The following is a 23,643-nucleotide window of genomic DNA, read 5'->3' on the forward strand; positions in this document are numbered from 1 at the left end:
TATGAGTTACATAAGTAGAGGGAGAGACTTGAGACTTTCCAATCTTTGAAGAGGAATTGTCAACCTGTTTAGGCCTTGAAAGGAAAATAAAAACTATTCGGTATTTTAAAGGACTCAAGGGATTCTCTCTGTTCTAATTCCACCTTTTCAGTTGCTCATACCTTTCTTACACAGTTCCTTTTGAGCTGAAATTTTCCATGCTTAGTGTCAGCTCAAAAATGAAATTTACACTTTTTCTCACCAGAAATTTTGTGCGAGGATAAATCAAAACAACTGAAGCTAGAAATTCTAAGTTTTATAGAACTCAGGGAGATGTAAAAATACAGGAAAGTTTGAAGAAAATTGACTCACTAGTTTTAAAATTACACATTGAAAAAACACTGTGCTCACTTGAAGTCAGTAATGATGCTCATGCATGTTAGAATTTTTATTCTTTTTATGCATTTAATAAAACCTTTGAAATGCAAAATATTCTTCTATACTCAATTTGTCTGCAATGCTTAAGAACTGAAGCTAGTAAGGAAATGTTTTTTGTTCCCATGGGGGAAAAAATGGGTTGGGGGGGTGTCTTAAAACCCCCACAGAAACTGGGGGGGGAAATCAGTTTACAGCAATGGAAAACCATAACATTTCTACTGAAAACTAGCATTGAGCCAAAAGTGCTTAATTTTTGGTTGCTAGAAACAAACAAAAAAAATCAGGGTTTGATTTTTTTGGTGACACCCCCTCCTCCCAATTTTTGTTTTGTTTTGTTTAGTCAATATTGGATATTTTCCATGGAAATTTTCATTTTGACAAAAAAAGCCTTTTTTGGTGGAAAAATCACATTTTCAATTAAACTTTGATCAACTCTATAAGAACACCTCTGCTAAGGATGCCTTGCTCCTGTGGTAAAGCCAGCAGAGATTGTAAGCTCCTCAAGTTGAGTATCTCCAGTTTAAGTAAGTTTCAACAGACCAAACAGGTCCATATCAAAAGATTTGCATGCTTCATTAATGGCAGTTTCCTCACTTAAGGGTGGGTAAATTACAGGCCAGGAGCCTGCAGGGCTCATCAGCACTGTAATGGGTAGCCTCACCGGGCTGGGGAGCCTTTAACATAGCACTTATGCTACATCACAGGTGCATACTGGACCTAAGCCAGCATAGCCTGCAACAAAAGGATCATCCTTTTTCTGTAGTATCTGGCTGATGAATCTTGCCCATATGCTCAGGGTTTAGCTGATCGCCATATTTGGGGTCGGGAAGGAATTTTCCTCCAGGGCAGATTGGAAGGCCCTGGAGGTTTTTCGCCTTCCTCTGTAGCATGGGGCACGGGTCACTTGCTGGAGGATTCTCTGCTCCTTGAGGTCTTCAAACTACAATTTGAGGACTTCAATAGCACAGATATAGGTGTGAGGTCTTTTTTAGGAGTGGTGGGTGAAATTCTGTGGCCTGCATTGTGCAGGAGGTCAGACTAGATGATCATAATGGTCCCTTCTGACCTAAATATCTATGAATCTATGAATCTCAGCAAAAGGGACCCCTCCAGTGACATAGATCTGGGATAGAGGTTGCTATTCCACCCTTCCACCTATCTGCCAGTGTTGAGGGCAAAGCAAGGACTTCTCTGTGATTCACACACTGCTATACTAATTATGCTGGGGGGCAGCCTGGCATATAGTCAGCCCGGGATAAGTCATGCACCTCTTGAGAACGTGTTGTGTGCTCCTTGGCTGTAATTAGGATGAATCCTCAAAGGAGAGGGAATAGAAACAGTGGCTGCACAAATGCTGTACCAGTTTTCTGACTGGAACAGGGACCAGGAATCTGACCCAACATCTTTGGAGGATCCAAACCATATTTTAAAAGTATTAAACTCTGTTAGCAAATAGCATCCTTTAGAGACACTGCATTGGATTTATATTCAGGATAGTCTTTGAGACTTACATAGGTTGACAGTAGCCCTCTTTAAGGATTTAAAAGTCTCAGATATATCTATCAGAGGTTAGGATAATATAAAAATACCTAAGATGCATTATATTTTCAAGCTTAAATATTTAAACTAATGTTAACGTAGTCATTTTTTAAAGATTGTGAAGCAGTTGACAACATTTAGGGATTAACTAACTACCAACAAATTTTCATTTGTAAAATAAAGATTTTTTTTTTTAAATATGGAACTTTTGGGGACAAACTTGGCAAGAAAGTCATTTCTGTTTGTTTTATATTTTGCTACTTTACAATTTAAATACTGCACAACTGAGCAGATTAATACCAAAACAAAAATTCATTATAAAACAATAACTTGTATGTTTAACTACTTCAGTCAGGAGTGTGAAAAATTCACACCCCTGAGTGGTGTTCTTAAACTGACCTAAGTCCCTGTGTAGACAGTGCTAGATTGATGAAAGAATTGGAGGTGGGTTATGTATGCCAATGGGAGTATCCCTTCCATTGGCATAGGTAGTGTCTACATTGAAGCACCACAGCTGTGTTGCTGTAGCATTTTAAAGTGTACACAAGCCCTAAATTTCACCAAAACCAGATACCATAATTAGGGGCCTACGAAATTCACAGCCATGAAAAACGCATCACGGACTGTGAAATCTGGTCTCCCCCATGAAATCTGTTGTGAAGTCTGGTCTTTTGTGTCCTTTCACCTTATCAAAACAGATTTCTCAGAGGGGGAGACCAGTGTTTCTCAAGATGGGGGTCCTGATTCAAAAGAGGGTTGTGGGGGGATCGTAAGGTTATTGTGGGTGGGTCATGGTATTGCCACCTTACTTCTGTGCTGTCTTCAGAGCTGGGTGGCCAGCCGGAGAGCAGCGGCTGCTGCTGGCCAGGCACCCAGCTCTGAAGGCGGCACCCCACCAGCAGCAGTGCAGAAGTAAGGGTGGCAATACCATAGTATGCCACCCTTCTGTGCTGCTGCCTTCAGAGTTGGGTCAGGACCATACAGATACAACACTGTGAAATTTCAGATTTAAATGTCTGAAATTATGAAATTTAAGATTTTTTAAATCCTTTGAATGTGAAATTGACCAAAATGGACTGTGAATTTGGTAGGACCTTAACCATAATATACATGCTTAGTCCTTTCACACACTGTCTCATTACAATAGCAGTGCTGTACAATAATATAAAAAAAATCATTTTCGCAGTCGTCATCTTGAGTTACTGGGCCAGATCATCAGCTAGGGTAAATCTATGGAGCTCTGTTGAATTTGATGGCTTTATGTTGATTTACTCCAGTTAAGGATCTGGCCCATAATGTTTATCCCAAGTATTCCTTGAGACAAATTCAGGAATTGCACATGTTTTTGATATGGTTAATTAGGGTCCTCCACCTCCCTTTTTCCCCTTAAATCACAAGAATATACATAAGGCTCACAACAATAACAATAACAAATCGCAATAACAAAACTACTACATAAAAACGAATGCTTTAAAATACAATTCCATAGTTTTACAGGCATCACTGTGTTTCCCAGCAGCTCTGACAAGTTCTAGGAAAATTAAATAAGAACTAGCTAATGGAGCTGAAAATTAGGGGATGAGATGGCAGGCTGTGTTATTTTATAGAGCCTGATTCTGACCTTGTTTTATGTCAGAATAAATCCACTGACTTTTGCAAAGTTACTTCTCATCTGTACGAGTCTGAGATCAGAATCAGGTCCATAGTCCTTATGAGACAGCCAAGTGGAAATTGAAATATGATGATAATTTCTTGGTTAATTGTTTTTAAATGGTACTAAGGCCTGGAATGCACAAATAATTTCAGAACACATTAAAATGACTCATGTTTTTGACACATTCTTTCTATTCAAACTAGTTAATTCCATTCCTTTTCTTTTTTTTTCTTTTCTTTCTGGTTTTAGTGGCAACTGCAGCCCCTGATCAGGTAAAACATGAATTCTTTATTATATGCTTTCACAAAATAACTACAGTACAATAGAGGATCCAGGGGATTTGCATCCAGCTATGAGAAATGTACTGTATACGAGAATATAACAGTACTGTATGAGGCTGTGGCAATTCAGACTCATTGGTAGTACACACATTGTTCAATTTTCCACTGAAATTTACCAGTGACCATTAAAAAGCATCAGTCATAGTTGCTTAGGGCTAAAACTGGGATTCATCATATGTTCATAAAGGTTAGGGCTCCGATTCATCACTTCATCTGTATTCAACAACTCACTTAATTGTGCTTAATTGTAGGCACACGCCCACGTCCCATTGCTTCAATGGACTTTAAGTATGTGCTTAAGTGCTATCCTAAATGGGGATGCTTCCCTGAATTGAGGGCTAGATGAACAGCATGCAAGAGTACCACTAACAAAAATGTCCATGATGAGGTTAAATAGGGAAGTCATACAGACTGATCTGGATTGCTTGGTAGGCTGAGCCCATTCAAATAAAATATGTTTCAATATAGCCAAATGGAAGGTCATACTTCTAGGAACAAGGAACACAGGCCATCCCTAAAGAATGGAGGACTGTATCATGAAAAGCAGTGACTCTGAATAGGATTTAGGGGTCATAGTGGACAAGCAACTTTACAGGAGCTCCTAATGCGATTCTGTGGCAAAAAGGATTAATGCAATTCTTGGCTGTATCAACAGGGAAGTAGTGAGTAGGAGTAGGGAGCAGATTTTGCCTCTGTATACAGCATTTGTGAGACTGATACTGGAATAATGTATACATTTCTGGCATCAGCATTTTTAAGAGGATGTTGAAAAATTGGAGACAGTGAAGAAAAGAGCTAAAGATTATTTGAAAGCTGGAGAATATGTATAACAGTGAGAGACATAAAGAGCTCAATCTGATTGACTTATAAAAAAAAAAAAGATTGAAAGGCGACTTGATTACAGTGTATAAGTACCTCCATGGGAAGAAAATATAGGACACTCAAAGACTCTTTAAGCTAGCAGAGAAAGCTAGAACAAGAACTAATGACTGGAAGCTGAACCCAGACAAATTCAAATTAGAAATGAGGCACAAATTTTTAACAGTGAGTATGATTAACCATTAGAACACACTACCAAAGGAAGTGGTGGATTCTCCATCTCTTCATGTCTTCAGATTGAGACGGGAAACTTTTGGAAGATAGAAACTTAGTCAAACACAAGTTATTGGGCTCAATATTGGGGTAACTGGGTAAAATTTAATGGTCCTTGTTATACAGGAGGGCAGATTAGAGGATCGTCACTTTTGACCTTAAACTCTTTGAATCTCTGAATCAGTATAGTTTACTACTTTCCTCCATATGAAGCTATATAATAAGAACTTTCAGCCCCTAGTTACAGAAGTAATCAAAATGCTTTTAAAAATAAAATATTGGCAATTAGATATCACACAAATAATGAGCTTATTGAGTATTTGTTTATTTACTCCAGTGACAGTTTTGCCTAATTAAGAAATGTAAACCAGGCCCCCCTAAAGTAGAGCAGTATCTTGCAGTGGGCAGTGTATTATACTTTCTGCTTTGATTTGTTAGGGATAACAATAGCTATGCTTCATTTCACACCTCCATAGTGATGCAAGCATCTCTAACTTATGAAAATAAGAAGTCTAATACAATGACCATTGTGATAAGTTCTCTGTCAGCCAAAGGCCTGCAGATGCCCATGAGTGTGCCCTATATTTGTGATAGAGATATATTTATAAAATATAAAATTGCACTCTAAACTGCAATTAAATATATTTTTGAACTATTCTAAAGTGAGAGATGGGGCTGCTCATGAGTGGTAACACCAATGTGGAACTAGAACCCTTATGAGTAACCACTTCAGATAATGGCAGTATTGCATGGTATGCCACCATTATTTCATATTTTAATTAGTAATACTTAGTTTGCTGTTAACATGTAATAGGTATGGAAGAACAGCAACTGTTTTCCCAGACAACAGTTTCCCACACAACTCAGAAAACTGCATTAAAATCACATCTTCAAATTGTAAATTTTTAAATATTTTCTTAGGAATTAGTTTCACTTGATGATCAAGAAAAACCTGTGCTAGAGCCTGGTCAACCTCAGCTTTCTCCTGGGATTTCAACAATTAACCTGCATCCACAATTTCCAGGTAGCTCTTTTTGACGACTCCTCCTTTAGCGGATTGACAGTACTTGTGAATCAAAGAATGGAATACTACATTTTGCTATATGTTCCTTTCTGTTTCAGAATCTAATTTGAAACTCTGGATTCACAAATTTAGGGCCTGATCCTGTAATAATTTTACTCCTGCAAGTGATCCTTACAAGAATGGCCCCATTAAAGTCAGTTGGACTATTTGTGTAAGTGCGTGCAGAACTGGTCCCTCTGAGTCCAGTTCTGCAGATGCTCTGCACACACAGCTCCCGTTGAAGTCAATAGGAGTGTTATGAGGGGATTGTAATGGAAGGATTGTACTGTAAGGAGTGAAATTCTTTACCTAGGAAAATTCTAAATGGAATAATAATACAAAACAACAACTAAGCTTTGTAACATTATTATTAAAAATGTGCTAAGTGCTTTAGAGAATGAATACGGAAACATTGTCTCTGCCCCAAAGAAATTACACTCTAACTTCAAGCTGGATACAACATTTGAGAGTAATAATCCAAAGGTGCGAAAATAAGAAGGTTGACAATTAGACCACACGATGACTGTTACTGAGTGTGCACATTTTGGTTCCATTCAAGTTACTGTTGTTCTTAATGGTAAATTGGTGCACTACTTGTAGCAACATGGAAGACGTGGGTTTTTTTGAAGGGATATTCATTAGAAGATGGTAGTGGCTTGGCGAACAGGTTTTGTGAGAGCATTCAATGAACAGGAGGCAGAACGTTAACAGTCATAGATCCAGGATCACAGGGGTAGCCGTGTTAGACTGGATCTGTAAAAGCAGCAAAGAGTCCTGTGGCACCTTATAGACGCATAAGCTTTCGTGGGTGATGGTGTGGCTGATCAGGTTAGGTCCTGTGATGGTGTCGCTGGTGTAGATATGTGGGCAGAGTTGGCCTCGAGGTTTGTTGCATGGATTGATTCCTGAGTTAGAGTTCAGCAACCACTTGTGCTGTGGCATCATCAGGGATACTGTTCCTGACTGCTTGTATTCCATTGTGCGTGGGATGTTTGTGTAGCACAACTGATTGCTGAACTCTGTGACTTTATCCTCATGCACAATTATTTCAAATTTGGTGACAGTATATGCCTCCAGACCAGTGGCACTGCTATGGGCACCTGCATGGCCCCACAATATGCCAACGTTTTTATGGCTGACCTGGAACAATGCTTCCTCAGCTCTCGTCCACTCACGCCCCTTCTCTACCTACACTACATTGATGACATCTTCATCATCTGGACCCCTGGGAAGGAAACTCTGGAAGAATTCCACCACGATTTCAATAGCTTTCACCCCACCATCAACCTCAGCCTGGACCAATCTACATGGGAGGTCCACTTCCTAGGCACCACGGTGCAAATAAGCAACGGTCACGTTAACACCACTCTATACCGAAAACCCACCGACCGCTATGCCCACCTTCATGCCTCCAGCTTCCATCCCGGACACACCACATGATCCATTGTCTACAGCCAAGCGCTGAGGTACAACTGCATTTGCTCCAACCCCTCAGAGACCAACATCTACAAGATCTTCACCAAGCATTCTCAAAACTACGATATCCACACGAGGAAATAAGGAAACAGATCAGCAGGGCCAGACGTGTACCCAGAAGCCTCCTGCTGCAAGACAAGCCTAAGAAAGAAACCAACAGAACTCCACTGGCCATCACATACGGTCCTCAGCTAAAACCTCTCCAACGCATCATCAGTGATCTACAACCCATCCTGGACAACGATCCCTCACTTTCACAGGCTGTGGGAGGCAGGCTAGTCCTCGCCCACGGACAACCCGCCAACCTGAAGCATATTCTCACCAGCAACGACACACCGCACCATAGTAACTCTAACTCAGGAACCAATCCATGCAATAAACCTCGATGCCAACTCTTCCCACATATCTACACCAGCGACACCATCACAGGACCTAACCAGATCAGCCACACCATCACCGGTTCATTCACCTGCACGTCCACCAATGTAATATACGCCATCATGTGCCAGCAATGCCCCTCTGCTATGTACATTGGCCAAACTGGACGGTCCCTACGTAAAAGGATAGATGGACACAAATCAGATATTAGGAATGGCAATATACAAAAACCTGTATGAGAACACTTCAACCTTCCTGGACACACAATAGCAGATTTAAAGGTAGCTATCCTGCAGCAAAAAAACTTCAGGACGAGACTTCAAAGAGAAACGTCTGAGCTTCCGTTCATTTGCAAATTTGACACCATCAGCTCAGGCTTAAACAAAGACTGTGAATGGCTAGCCAACTACAAAAGCAGTGTCTCCTCCCTTGGTGTTCACACCTTAACTGCTAGAAAAGGGCCTCATCCTCCCTGATTGAACTAACCTCGTTATCCCTAGCCTGATTCTTGCTTGCATATGTATACCTGCCTCTGGAAATTTCCACTACATACATCCGACGAAGTGGGTGTTCACCCACGAAAGCTTAAGCTCCAATATGTCTGTTAGTCTATAAGGTGCTACAGGACTCTTTGCCGCTTCTATAGATCCAGGAGTGGAAGAAGGAAATGGGATTGGAAGGGGTTGCGGTTGGCATCACTGAAGGAGCAAAAGGTAGGCAAAGTGTTAAGAGTCAAAGACAGATATTGTAGGCTGAGGTGAAATGGTGGATGACCTTGAATATAAGAACAAGAAGTTTGAAGTCCATTGTGCTGTGGGTGCAATCCACCTCTGATAATGGGGACTCTCATTGAGGTGCCTAAATCTAGAATTAGATGTCTAAATTTAGGTGCAAAAAATTTGGCCACTAGACATTATTTGTTTAACCCAGTACAAAGGGTTTTTTTCCTCAAGTGGTGTAATGATAAAAACCTCAAACTGTTTTTCTTATTTAGAATCAAAGAAGCGTAAATTACAAAAAGCCTTCATACTGTCAGATTAGTTCAATACTGTGTGTGTTATGTGTTGAAATATATCTTAAATATGATTGTTTTCCATTCTATATCAAACAGCAGTGATTGAAAAAACCTCCCCTCCCCTGCCTGTTGAAGTTGCCCCTGAAGTTTCTACTTCAAGTGCAAGTCAAGTAATTGCACCTACTCAAGTTACAGGTATGGTACTTGCCTTTTAGCGTAAAAATAGGGTAAGATATGACTCTGAACACATTCCTGATAATAACACCTAACTAGTACCACACTACCATTGAATTGTAATTGCAAATAGACTGTAACAGTAGAGCACAGGGAATACTTAACTAGGAGGTACAACACAGGAGGGCAAAATAACACCGTAAGGAGTATGTTTTCAGCAGAGTTAGGACTTGGGCTCCCTTGGTTGCAGGTACAATTTGCTTCCTCATTTTTATGCCCACAAAATAAATGGTGGGTGAAAATCTGAATAATTCCACCTTTAGATATCTGATCTGCTCCACAGTCAGGTAGTTAATATTCAGATTTGCACCCACAATTGAATTGTGGGTATAAAAATGCAAGCACAATGTGTAATCATAGAAAAAGGATGTGAAATGGTTTTTTACATGTTTGTACAGTGCCTAGCACAATGGGACTCTGATCCATGATTGGGATTCCTAGAGACTACCATAATTACTACTACTACTAATTATAATGAATATTTAATAGTCAAGATAAACTGCTCAATGAAGGGAAAGGTGACCAACATAACAATGGGAGTCCATTGTGGAGGATGCACTGTTCATGCTCCAGCATAAACATGAAAACTTTTGCTGCATGAAGTAAGTTCAAATTAGCCGCCTTGTTGGAGGGGCAAGTATGTATCCCTGAGTAACAGGGGAAGACTCAGAGGCAGCCATGCCATTAGAAGAAGTAATCAACAGGCTGTTGTAAGAGACACCAATGATGGATAAAACATTGGTAGAAACCACAGCAATAGAGGAGGACGCAGAAATTGAAAGCTATCAGAAGGCAAAGATAAGAATGGGATGAATAAAGCCTGTGAGAATTCTTTGCACTTTGAGACTGCAGAGGGATAACTAACCCTGGATAACCTTATGAAGGTGAGAAGACATTGGAAGACAGTGAGCAAGCTGAGGACACTGAAAAGAAGTGTGAGAAGCTACTTTAATTATACTGTAGATTACTAAACATCAAGGATTGTGAATTAAATGTAATACAAAGAGGAGAAAAAGAGCAGGACAGAGAACTGTCCCGTAACTCCAAATGTGATGTATCTGCTCAGTGAATATCACACATGGTCTAATCCTACTCTCATTGAAATCAAGGGTAAAACTTCCTTTGGCTTCAGAGGTCCAGGGTCAGAGAAGTGGACAGCAAGAATGACCCTACACATTGTTATCTACACTGGTGCTTATGTCAAGACATAGCAGCTGAATGAAAAGCATCATAAACAATTTCAGATACTTGGGGCAAAACCCGCAATGACTTCAGCGGGGTCCACATTTCATCCCTGGGTCAAAATTGAAGATTACTTCCATGCTGATGTTTCCAAAATTATTCTGCTAGTACTAAGGCAAAAAGAATCATGCTTGTGGGTATAAATTAGTTACTGTTCCAGCTCCAGCCCAGATCTTCACCAGTCTAGCTTCCATCTACTTCACTCCACTGAAACTGCTCTCTCCAAGGTGTCCAACAGGCTCTTCCGGGTCAAATCTGAAGGCCAGCACAATTCCCAGCCTCATCCTTTTTGGATGTCTATGTTTTTGACACTGTCTGTCAATCTGTACGCTTTGCTTGTCCTCTCTAGGTTCTCCTTCTGCCACCCTGGCATCTCTTTTGGCACGTCTGCCTCTTCCTCACTCCCACTTCTGTGTAGATTCCTCATGGATCTATTCTTAGCCCTCCACTTTTTTTTTTTTTTTTTACACACTTCCTTTGGCTAATCTCATCCATTTGCATGGCTTCAACTAATATCTCAATGCTAACTAATAAATTTATCTATCCACTCCTGGCTCACTCAATCTTCTATTTCACCCTGCCTCTTACATCTCCTGGATGTGTCTCCCTCAATTTAAACATAATACTGTCAAATCTGAATTTATCTTTTCTCTCACATACTTTCTGCTGTGCTTTTTCTCTGCCACTATCATCCTCCCTATTCTCAGGACAGTAACCTGGAGCCATCCTTTCATATTGTCACTTACCCCACACTTTCAGGTCATATCCAGATCTTCTCACTTCCTCCACCATGTTATCTCTAAGGAATGACTCTTTCTTTCTTATCTATACAACTAAAACTCCATCAGCTCCAGTCTTGATGACTGATTTAATATTTGAATGATGACTGAGGCAGCATAATTTATTAATTTAACTAACAACTTAAAAAGGACCTTTTATGAAAACTCCTGAAATCACTAAAAGTTCGTTTTGATGTTGGGGATAGGTAGGACTTGATTTCTCCACCTGTCATTTACTTTGTATTACTGCTTGCAGTGTTTCTTTTCCAGCTCATCCTATATTTCTGATGACAGAGTGTCCACAATCAGTAGGTGATATCAGAGGTGACTAGAAGGCTCGTATCATACTTTTGGATTTAAGTAATCCCTGTATCCTTGAGGCTGTTCTTTCTTGTGAAGTGCAATCATTTTTTTTTATAGTCAGTTTCCAACACAGAAGCTACATCCGTAGAGAAAAATCATGAAACATATTCATGGCCTAACATCACTTTTTTTAATTTGCAAAAACATTTTCTTTACAGCTATCGTAGCTTTTATGGCACACATGACAGGCAGCCATTCAGTTCCATGTATCTGTAACAATACTCCCCACAGTCTTTCTGGTGAAGCGTTTTTGTGGAGAGTTTTCTGTCTTTCACTGGGTCAGATAAATTGAAGCACTGGTGTTGATGTTTCTGTATGTGCCAAATCTGAGTGCTCTCTCATGATCTAGCATTCATGCCCTTCCTCAGTCTTTGTGAGTTATTTTCTTAGATATGTTATTTAAACTTCATAGCTGGGTATGAACTTACTGATCTGCTTCAGCATGCCTTGCAATCTCTGAATTCCTTTTTTATCTTTGTGTCTGTGCACAGTCAGTATAATTTAAATATTAGAATCAGTAAACATTGTTCCCTTTGTGACCAGTTTCCCATCTAAGCAGGTGATTTAAGTTGTTTGAAATTGACAGTTTGCCTTATTCCACTTAATGTTGTTTTTTCTTGCAATTTTCAGTACTCTTCACAGTTGTTCCTGATGTTCTCCTGCAAGACCTTCTTGTATCTAGGACAGATTGTTATGAGGTGAAATACTTCCAGCGCAAAACATGTTCCAAAAGGCAATCTCAGGAAACATTATCTGCCAAATGGTTACTGAAAGTACAAGTCTTGGAGATTTCAGTGTCCATGGGAATCTGCCAAACCCTTGTGATGTATCTGATTTGCTGAAAAAATTGGATCCTGCCATGTCAGCAAACATTTCATACCTTGTGGGCAAGAAGAAATATATCTTCTAAATTGTCTTGTTCAACTCCTTGAAGTCAGGTCAAAGTCTGAGCCAGCTCCTTTTGTCTCTACAGTTGCCAAGGAGTGAACCCAGCCTGTCAGCTCTTCAGAATAATCCCATTTGCTGTCAAGTTTTCCAGCTCTCCCTAGGCTTGTGGAGCATTTAGCGTGGCATATATAACAAGCTTTGTCTCTTCCCATAATTGCATCTTGTAAGTAACTGGGAAACATCCTTTTCCCGTGAACATGTCTTCTTGTCATTCAGACTCTTCATGACGTATCCCTCTTGATTAGACCTACCACCTCATATGTGTGTACGGTCAAGTCTGGTCACTTTCCTCAATGTGCTATGTGTCACAAACTCTCGTTTTACCGTTAACCCTTTTTCCCCTCAGTGACAGTTCACATTCACTCCGAAGTGGAATTTGTTCCTCACATGTAACCACTCGTGCATATTTTTTAGCCATTCATTTGATTTTGCAGCTTCTTTCTTTGATGGATTTCTGAATAACATTTTGCCTTCACTTGAGTTCTTAGTCACTCTTTACAGCCATGATTTGCATTCTTCTTTGTTATACCGCTTGGCATTCAAATATTACCTTTTCCAGTGCCAAGTCCATGTCTCATAGTAGCATTTCACATGACTTTTTATAATTGCACCCCAAAGGAATTTGATCTTTAATGAGGGATTTTAATAATCTTCATACATAATTCATGGTCCTTATCCAGAAAATATATCGTCCATAGGTAACATTCTTTCATGTAACACACTAGTGCTCAAACCTTTTCAATAGTTTTTCAAAGTTTTCTTACCTTTCCTCCTCCTATTTGACTTGAAAGGTTTCCATTTGGACACCATTTCAACAGCAAATATCCTGAATCCTAGACTTGCAAGGTTGGTAAAGAGGGTTTAAATTAAGTTTAAGGACAAAACTAATGAAACTACATTCTAAGACAGAATGTTTTGAAATTTAAAATGAGGTTGATATTGTGAGCGGTCTCCAAAACAATCCTCATATTGAACCAAGTTGTCATACTGCTCATAATAAAGTAGCCAAATCTATATTTCACATAATTAGAAATGTGTGTTTTCATAGACAGCCTGTGATATTGCTAAAAACTGCAGTCTGTGAAAATAATTCTGTAATCTGCTACAGCTAACAGTTTAACATCTATGATTATGTTCATTTTACTCTATCTTCACTTTTGATTTGCATATGCACACACTTGACTTGGGGGGGGGGCAGAAAGGGGAGAGGGAAGAGTCATCTGGCCGTAGGTCTGTTAGGCACTCAAGGTAAGTTGGACCGATCAGTGTGGTCACAACTGACTTCAGTGTTCCTCTCCTTTTAGCTGGAATAACTGAATATCACCCATTTACGGAACTATTTAAGATAGTTTGTAATAAGTTTTTTCTCTGTGTGTGTGTATCTAGAAATCAATGAGTGCACAGTGAACCCTGATATCTGCGGAGCAGGACACTGCGTTAATTTGCCTGTGGGATACACCTGCATCTGCTATGATGGGTACAAGCTGAATGATCAACAGACAAAATGCTCTGGTATGAAAGAACTTCTTCAATAATCTAAAGTAATCACTGTATGAAGCATTTTCAAATAGAGTGTTCCTGCAAGGTGCTATGTAGAATGTAGAAATCCTCTTCTGTACATGCCAAAACTACTCAAAAATGTAATTTTTGTATATTGAGAAATATTTGCCAAAAGCCGGCTCCAGTGAACCTTTCAGCCAGTCAAAGACTAATGGAATTTTTTAAAAAACTTTTGTGTGTGTGAACTTAGTGCTCATGAAAGGTCTCACTGAAATCACTAGAAGTTGAGGTTAATAAGCAGGAAACCATTTTAACTTGTCTGACCTGTCTCAATGAGTGTGTGTTTGACAAATATATAGAGCATGGTGAGTGTCAAAGTCTGTTTTACTCGTGGGTTCGATCATGCTTTGGAGGCACTAGTCTGCATTTTGGGAGATGCAGGATCACACCACCCCATGAGGTGCTCTGGGAGGGATCCTGCCTCAGGGAAACAGAATTTCTCTCAGATTTCCCCAGTGCACATTGGACTGTGCTGCTGCTACTATCCTGAGAGTGCAGTTGACTCTCTTATGCTGGCTAATGAGGAGTGGGTTGAGCAAGAAGCGGTTACCCTCGCGCCTTTCCTGCCTTCTTTGGGATGCCTTGCATTGCTTGGCTGCTAGGAAGATGTAGACCTTGTGCTCTAGGGCAGTGGCTCGGAACCTTTCCAGACTACTGTACCCCTTTCAGGAGTCTGATTTGTCTTGAATAGTCCCAAGTTTCACCTCACTTAAAAACTACTTGCTCACAAAATCAGGTGTAAAAATACAAAAGTGTCACAACACACTATTACTGAAAAAGTGCTTACTTTCTAATTTTTACCATATAATAAAATAAATCAATTGGAATATAAATATTCTGCTTACATTTCAGTGTATAGTATATAGAGCAGTATAAACAAGTCATTGCCAGTTTGAAATTTTAGCTTGTACTGACTTCGCTAGTGTTTTTTATGTAGTCTGTTGTAAAACTAAGCAAATATCTAGATGAGTTAATGTACCCACTGGAAGACCTCTGCGTACCCTGCGTTGAGAACCACTGATGTAATCCATCTCACCACGCTGAGGCAGGACCAAGTATACTTTACGTATTTGAAGGATGAATCAGTCCTTTCTCTGCATTTTTTCTTTGAAAATAATAAATAAAGTTATATATGCAAACATTCTATTAATGCAGTTTTATTGGTGAGATTTTACATGTCCAGGAACCAGAAGTTCAGACTTATGGTGCCCACAGCAACTATAGTTAAGCCATATGTTACTTATATTACCATATTTTACCTATATTAAGGCATTAAAGTTAACACTATATACAAGAATACAAAAGGCTGCTTGTGAATTACAGCAGATGATCAGTCACAACTGAATCAGGAATCAAGTTCCTGACTTCTGTGTAAACAAAATGTCAACTGTAATACTGAATGAACACAGTAATTTTTACATTTGATTGTATTATATTTTCAAATGTTCTGTTACTCATTTTTACGTTATCAGAAAGTCAATAACTACTCAAAAATAATACCTCTCCTGACTGGTGCGAATACACTATTTATTTAAATACATTTTATACAAATACACCTAGAATAATGAAGATTTAAAATTCTTATAATTGTATAGCAATGCCAATGCTTAATATGGGGAGTACCACAAATACTGTTGTAGCATTAATTACTTGCAAATGGAGATTTGAATCGTGTCCACTGTTTAGTCTTTACGTAATTGCGGTACTCCTAGAGCTTAAGCCAGTAAGCCTGATTTTCCCATCTACAACGATTTGATATACCCTTCTTGAGGCTGTTTAAGAGAACAAAGTGTTATAGGCTTTCAGACAGTTAAACTCATTACAAGCCCTATCTTTTCAAATGCACGTATTTGTTGGGTGGGGTCGGGAAAAGACTCATGCCCAATTATGTTCCATTTTTCAATATCCTTATATTTTTATTTCTTAAACAGATATCAATGAGTGTGCTCAGACTCCCCATCTGTGCTCCCTTGGGCACTGTGAAAATACAGAAGGGAGTTTCCTGTGCATTTGCCAAACAGGATTCATGGCCAATGAAGAAGGAACAGAATGCATTGGTAACCACTGCTCTTCTTTATTAAAATGATGATGAGAATAATAATTTTAAAACTAATCATTAAGAGCCTGAGCCAAAGTTAATTGAAGTCATTGAAAATACTCCCTTTGCACTCAATAAGCATTGAATCAGGCCCTAAAGCCCAGATCCTCAAAATCAATGTCAGTTTTGCACCTAAATACCTTTGAGGATGGGGCCTAAGAGATCAATATAATGTTTTCTTCATTACATATTTGTTAGGAAGAGGGCAAAAAACCCCAAACCCTACCCCAAGGTGTTTTTATGTGTATAGCTACAGAGGGACATGGTTAACCACATTGAGTGTTGAGAATTATTTATTTTAAAAGTTATTGCTTTTTGCAGATATGAAATCAAGAGTCTCCCTGATCATTTTTTTTATTTTCCCCTCAACTGATTGGCTGCAGAGTGAGATATTTAAAAAAAATTACAAAACAACTCCTTACCTCACAACTGTCCCAAATTTGGTAGGACAATCTGCTTTTCCACAGTTTTCCGTAGAATTACCCAACTGTCCGTTCTTGCCATCTGTAAGCACTACAGTGTGAATACACTATTCATGTAACATTTATATGTTGCCTTGATCACTCTTCCCTCCACTTCTCTCTGAGGCTTCAGTTGCATGCACAGCCCTTGTGTCCTCTTCTCTCTTCTCTTTGCATAGGAAAATTGCAGGTGACTCCACATAGCTGTGGATCTGACCTTCTCTGGTCATCTTCCAACAGAGTATGTATAGGGTGGTAGATTTGATCACCAGCCTGGGAAAAATAACTAGCCACATCCAGATCAACTCATAGCCCTTGCCTCAGGGCTCTGTTTTTTGTCCAACACAAAAAAGGAAATGTGGCCTGACAACATAAAGTAATAGTTCTGTTCTCAACATGAGACTGTACCCCTGCCCTCTAGTCTCCTGCAATTTGGTGGTCAGAACCTTCAGCCAGCTGTGGAGGCAGAGGGTAAGAGCAGTTTGCAGGGCCTCTTATTCCCTCACAGTCCTCTTCTGCAGTACAGGAGAGTATTCTCCCATCACGCTCCTGGACCCAGGCTCCCTCATGGAAGTGGGGCCCACATCTGTATCACCAAGCTGGTAATCAACAGACCCAATCACCTGATACTGCTTCTTTCCAGAACAGGGCTGGCTGCATCCTGGCTCTCAAAGGGGCAGATCACCCTGATAGAGTGTAATACAGAGAACTCCAAGAAACACAGAGGACCAGGTCCTCAAAAGTATTTAAGTGCCTAATTCCTACTGAAGTCAACAGGAGTTAGGCACCTAAGTACGTTTGAGGATCTGGGAGTAGTTTTTCTGGATTTACACCAGTGCAACTGAAGGCAAGATCTGCCTGTCCCATAATGTTTCTAATATACAATATATTACTCTCCAGTGTTTGTTAAATTCCTCTTCTTAAGTTGAACATTAACATTTTCTTTTGTAATTCTCTACTACCTGACAAACATACAAGAAAGAATAGGGGTAATGCATATATTGTGTGTGCTGGTTACTTGATGATGAATTTAAGTTTATGTGCATCTTTTGGTTTCTCCCCCTGTCCCACTTCTCAGATTTTGTTGAAGGTTTGAGACCTCACATCTGTGGGGAAGGCTTCTGTGTACATACCATTGGCTCATATAAATGTGAATGTTGAAACAGTGGATGCTGAATGAAAAGAGAGGCCAATGTGACAGAGTTTTGACTCTACAGTAGTAGAAGTATGGCAGTGAAATTAAGGAAGCCAAACCACTGGCAAGTTAAATAGCAGTATGTTAGTATTGAATCTTCCCCTGTTGTTTCCAGACTAGTGTTTCTAATTTCTCCAGTTAACTTTAAGTCTGTCTTTCTGAATATTTGATACCCCTCTAATTTTAATGTAGCAAATTTGATCATGGTTATGTTTAACTTCTGGATATTTGATGAAAATATTAAATAACACATCCTATTATGGAAGAATAAATACAACAACAAAAGTAAAGCTCTTCTTTTGCAATTCTGTGATGGGTGATAATTTGGGCAATACTTGAACTTCTGCTTGCCTGGAGTCTAACACTTCATTTTAATCTCTTCCCTTGCAATCTGTTTATAAAAACTCTGTCCACAGTAAGGCTCATCTTTAATGTTTTACATTTGTGTAACAACAAAAATTGAACAAAGGGTTACATTTGCTGTTTGGAATATAAAGCTGCCACCAAACACTGTCATTTCATAGAATGAGAGAGAAGTCCCAGCACATCTGACCTAAAAATTTGTACCTTTTGCTTTTTGGCATGAATTTTTCTCTGGTGTGTGTTTTCTGGGATTTTTTTCCTAACCTCTTCAACATTGATTTGATAATCAGTGAATTAAAACCACAGTCAATTATTCCATTTTAAATATATCCTCATTTGTACTTTAATCTAAATTACTCAGCATAGAAGAAATTTGTTAACCTATTTCTATAATAATTAAACAGACAGACACAAAATACCCTGCATTCTGTAGGATCCTGATTGCCTTGTCTGCGTTTCAGTAACCCATAAACTGGTAGCAATCCAGCACCACACATTCTTTTGAGTGACTTACAATGACTTTAAAATGTTTTCTTTAGAAGACAGTTCAAAGTATTTTTCATTGTTTTTATATTTGTTTGAAATGATCCTCATCACCTGCTGTGGGACAGGCTGTCCTAGGCTAGTTTATTCTGGCATAAGACATACTGGTCCAGATTTTCAGAAGGACTCCTATCCAACAACCAGTATGGATGCACAAGTGAAGGGGTTGTGTGCAAGCAAGCTTAATTGTACTTTTGTGCATGCACTTTTAAAAATGTAGGTCATGAAGATTTTCACCATTATACATCAGAAATTATGAAGTGAGCATATTAGTAAATCAGGGTTGCTCAGGGGTAGCATTTAAAAAAAAACTTTTTTTGTTTTATTTTTTACTGACAACAAAAAGATTCCAAAGTGAGATCAAGTAATTTGAGATTGTTAAAATAAAATGTACATGTATACATGATAGTTCTACGTTGGCTAAACAATGAAGGAGGAACTGTGTTTATTCGAAGAAATTTAAGAAAATACTGATTGTAGGGCAGTATTTATAATTGGGTCCAAGCAGAAACATACGCAAAACATGTTTGTTTTGTTTGGCCCTGTGCTTCAGAGACAAGCTCAGACCTGATTATAAATCCAATCCAAACACAAGCTGAGTGGAGAGACCGTTAATTCATTTGTAGTGTCTTTACCAGTGGATACCAATCAGTTACTTCTCTTGGAGAGGCCATTCCAGTTAAATTCATGTGGACTGGGATTGGGATGTTCATAACCTGGAAGTGTGAGCTTGTTTCGCAGGCTCCTCAATCCCATTGGCCAGGGTTCGTTTTTTTAAAATCTAGCTCTGGGATTGTCCTTGCATAGTCTTTTAAGTGTTCTTTGTGGGCAGGGGTGGATGAGAGAATCATAGTTGGATTATTTATTTTGTGTGCTAAAGATAGGGGAAAATAAGATTATTTGAGTCCTTTCGTGGTTCTGAAAATAAAATATTGTCTTAACTTATGATTCATTTTTTCATTATTTTATCTTTCAATACATCACTTTGAGATTAAGTTTATCACAGACAAGGGGAGTTGAGACTGCTTCTAGGGTTCAAAGCATTGAGCACCCTCAATGCTCATTGACTTCAGTGGGAGTTGAAGATACTGTGACAAAGTTCCTGCTCTACCTTGGTGGGTCTTGTGCTTATTGGCAGATTTGCTTGCCTTGGAGCTTCACAGCAGCCCTCAACTTGGCCGTTTTTCTGAACCCACAGTCTAGGTCGACTTCTCCTGTGTCTGACCAGGAGTTGGGAGGATTTGGAGAGAACCCAGACCCGCCCTCTACTCCGGGTTCCAGCCCAGGGCCCTGTGGAATGCAGCTGTCTAGAGTGCCTCCTGGAACGGCTGTGTGACAGCTACAACTCCCTGGGCTACTTCCCCATGGCCTCCTCCCAACACCTTCTTTATCCTCACCATAGGACCTTCCTCCTGGTGTCTGATAATGCTTGTACACCTCAGTCCTCCAACAGTCCACGTTCTCACTCTCAGCTCCTAGTGCCTCTTGCTCCCAGCTCCTCACACCCACCACAAACTGAAGTGAGCTCCTTTTTAAAACCCAGGTGCCTGGATTAGCCTGCCTTAATTGATTCTAGCAGCTTCGTGATTGGCTGCAGGTGTTCTAATCAGCCTGTCTTAATTGTCTCCAGAAGGTTCCTGATTGTTCTGGAACCTTCCCTGTTACCTTACCCAGGGAAAAGGGACCTACTTCACTTGCTGCTCAGCTGTCTGCTTTCTATTCTCTCCTAAAGCCCCCTGGCCTGGGCTTTTCTGACTTTTTGACCCTGCTTCAGTTCCCCCCCGCAACCGGGCCAGACGCCTTTTCTTCGTTTTGTTTTTTGGTTTTTTGGTTGTTTTTCTTTGCTGCCGTTCGAGTGCTGGTCGGCTGCCAGCTTGCCTGCCAGCCCCCCCACACCTGCCCTCGGACACTGCTATTGCTCCAGCTGAAACCCCCCGGGGGGGGGGACTGCCGACCCGCTCCCCGGAGGAGGCGAGTGGAAGCCCCCAGACCCAGCTGTTTGCTGTTCGTCTGTGGACCTGTAATTAACCGACAAGTTATTTTTTTTTCTTCTTATCTACTTGGCATTTTTGGAATGTTCCACAAAGCCCGGGAGAGAAGACAGCCGACAAAGACATCACCCAGGGAAGCTACAAATCATCGTAGAGGGGGCTGTAAGACTGAGTAACTTTTGAACTGTACTCTCGTGTGGGGGGAGTTTGACTGTGTCATAACTGCGTTTGTAGGGGCACAGGGGTGTGGCACAGAGCTGCCCCCCGATCCATCGGTGCCCCCCCAACACTACTATAACCGTCACGGCCCCCCCGCCGTCCGTTCCTGCTGGCAACTTGCCATCTGCCTTTGGATTCAGCTGCTTGCTCTGAATTTCGCCGTCCGGACCAGACACAACAGCCGACCAAACGAGACTCTTTGGACAAACACGTGTGGGACCACGTTCCCCCCACCACCACCCCCAGACTGCCCACCCCACAGTTTGCCCCTCCTACCTAACCCCAACTCCTGTTTCCTTCCCCTGTCCAGTCCGACCCATTTGGTCCCCCTCCCCCCGCCTGCAGCCCAACAGGGAGAAGCGGTTAATCTGCTTCCCCCTCCCCCCTCCTCCTTCTGGTGTCTCCCCGCCTCTTCCTGCTCACGATGGCAGGGAATGAGAGGGGTGAGGCCCCTTTAGTAACCTCAGCTGCCCCTCCCCCACGTACCCCCCTGCCCAACCCCCAAGCCTCCCCCCCACCACTGCTGCCAAAACACCTGCCACCGCCCCCGCTGGGGCATCGGTAGCAGGAGGCACCGGGGCGACTACTGCCGCTGCTACACCCCCCCCACCCCCAGATTCTAGGAGAGCCCCCCCAGTTGGCCAGAAAGGCCAGCATGTGAAGAGGGGAAAGAGCCCTGCTACAACCACCAGGCCCTCCATGGCAGGTGCTGCCCCCACCGCTGCGGCCTCGACATTGACCATGGCGTCTCTCCCCGCTGTTGCCTCCACCAGCTCTGCGAGCGTCCCTCCCCTGGCCCCCAGGGCGTAGGCCCGGGCGGTAGCAGCCCCCCACCGCCTGCGGCCTCATCATCTCGCCCACCCACCACCTCCACTACCATCAATAGCGGCCGGGGCCCCTTCCCCATCATGACCAGGAAGCACGGCGTCCATTGCCTCCTGGTGCCCACCTCGCCCCACGTGGAGACATACGTGCAGGCGTTGGTGAGGGTGGTAGGACCCACGGCTATTGTGGCAGCCTCCAAAATGTACGGGAACGTCGTCTTTTTCTTAGCATCGGAGGCTGCCGCCCAGGAGGCGGTGGAGAAGGGCCTGGCGGTGGGGGGGTGTTCGTTCCCCTGGAACCGCTAGAGAACCTGGGCGTCCGCCTAATCCTGACCTCCGTCCCTCCTTTTCTACCCAATGCCGCCCTGTTACCCACTCTCTCCACCCTGGGGAAATCCATTTCTGTCATCAGCCCTCTCCCGTTGGGCTGCAAGGACCCCACCCTCCGTCACATCCTTTCGTTCTGCTGGCAAGTGCAGCTTCTACCGCTGCCGGCAGTGTGTGATGGAGAGGCGCTCGAGGGGTCCTTCCTAGTTCCCTACCAGGGAGCCCGCTATCGGGTCTTTTACTCCACAGGAGAGGCCCGGTGCTACCTCTGCCGATCAGCGGGCCATGTCCGAAGATACTGCTTCTTGGCCCGGTGGGGAGGGGCACCCGAGACCCGGCAGGACATCAGCTCCATCGTTGCCGACGCCCCTGGCCGCCCGGTACCTGAAACCACCTCTCCTCCTGCTCGATCAACCGCTGCTCCTGCCCGGGCCCAAGAGACACCTCCCCTACAACGCCCAGACGAGCGAGGGAGCCCCGCCCTTGCTGTTAACAATCCAGCAGAGCCTATGGAGGAGGATGCAGCAAAGATATTACCAGGCATAGGAGAGGGCCCGCCCCAAGGAGATCTGCCCCCCCTCTGCTGCCTCACCGTTACCCTCTGCCTCGCCTCTGCCCCCCAACACGACCCCTGCTAACCAGCCCCCAGACGATGCTATGGAGGGCTGGACCCTAGTCCAGGGAAAGCGAGGCAAGCGGAAGGCTCGAGCTCCGCTGCACCCATCCGATGCGGAGGCTCCCCGGAAGACCAGGAAGGGAGGCACTGACACTGAGCCTTCCACTGTGCCTACGAGTGAGATCCCTCCGCCGGTGTCGGGAGGGGAAGACAAAATAGCACTGGAAGGTAGAATCTCTCCTCCACGGGAGACCCTCCCCTCTGAGACCCCTGAGGAAGCCCCTTCTGCCCGAATATCACCCGAACCCCCCGCGAACCCCGAAGCGACCATCGTAGCGGGCACCAGAGGGTAGACCCCTGGGGTGGCAGAAGACGACCCCTCCTCCATGTATGAGGAGATCGAGGCCCTAGGTTTGACCCCGGTCACCCAGGGAGAGAATGACCTACTGCCGGCTGGCCTCGATCTGGGCAACCTTACCCCAGTCCCCCTTTCCCCATGCTCCCTCCCCCTAACCGCCTTCCTGGACGGGCACCCTACAGAAGGTGGTCGACCACCTGATGCCATGGCTGCCAAATCCACCACAGAGCCTCCGCCTAGCATCACTGGGAGCCCCCTCCCCATCCCCTTAACCCTCGAATCTGTTCGGGAGGCACCATCTCTCAGCTGCTTGCCTCCCGAAGCCCAGAGCCTCGCCACTGACCCCGCCCCCACCCCTGTCCCTGCCCAATCCACCTCTTCCTGCAATGCTATTGCTGCCCCTGGGGTTATTTCTTTCCCATTTTTTGTGGATTCCCCGCAAGGAGCAGCCTTTGCATTGTCCTGCCGCGACCCATTAGGAGCTGCAATTTTCCCTCCACCATCCCCTTGTACCCCAAGGCTTGAGACGGACCTAATAACTTTAGCC

The 23,643-nt window shown here is 42.6% G+C and overlaps 1 protein-coding gene across 10 annotated transcripts in view; it reads left to right on the forward strand.

Annotated features, from left to right (window-relative positions):
* The window catches only part of LTBP1 (latent transforming growth factor beta binding protein 1), a 375,466-nt gene that overhangs the window by 241,778 nt on the left and 110,045 nt on the right, over window positions 1–23,643 (forward strand). For 8 of the 10 annotated variants that reach the window (XM_073338422.1, XM_073338423.1, XM_073338426.1 and 5 more), the window contains 5 exons: window positions 3,860–3,882; window positions 5,965–6,067; window positions 9,072–9,170; window positions 13,928–14,053; window positions 16,033–16,158. In XM_073338422.1, coding sequence (XP_073194523.1) covers window positions 3,860–3,882; window positions 5,965–6,067; window positions 9,072–9,170; window positions 13,928–14,053; window positions 16,033–16,158 — 477 coding nt within the window. The remainder of the gene's footprint in view (window positions 1–3,859; window positions 3,883–5,964; window positions 6,068–9,071; window positions 9,171–13,927; window positions 14,054–16,032; window positions 16,159–23,643) is intronic. The other 2 variants (XM_073338424.1, XM_073338428.1) reach the window with 1 other exon arrangement.

Source organism: Lepidochelys kempii, chromosome 3 (genome assembly GCF_965140265.1).
Source record: "Lepidochelys kempii isolate rLepKem1 chromosome 3, rLepKem1.hap2, whole genome shotgun sequence".
Lineage (NCBI taxonomy): Eukaryota > Metazoa > Chordata > Testudines > Cheloniidae > Lepidochelys > Lepidochelys kempii.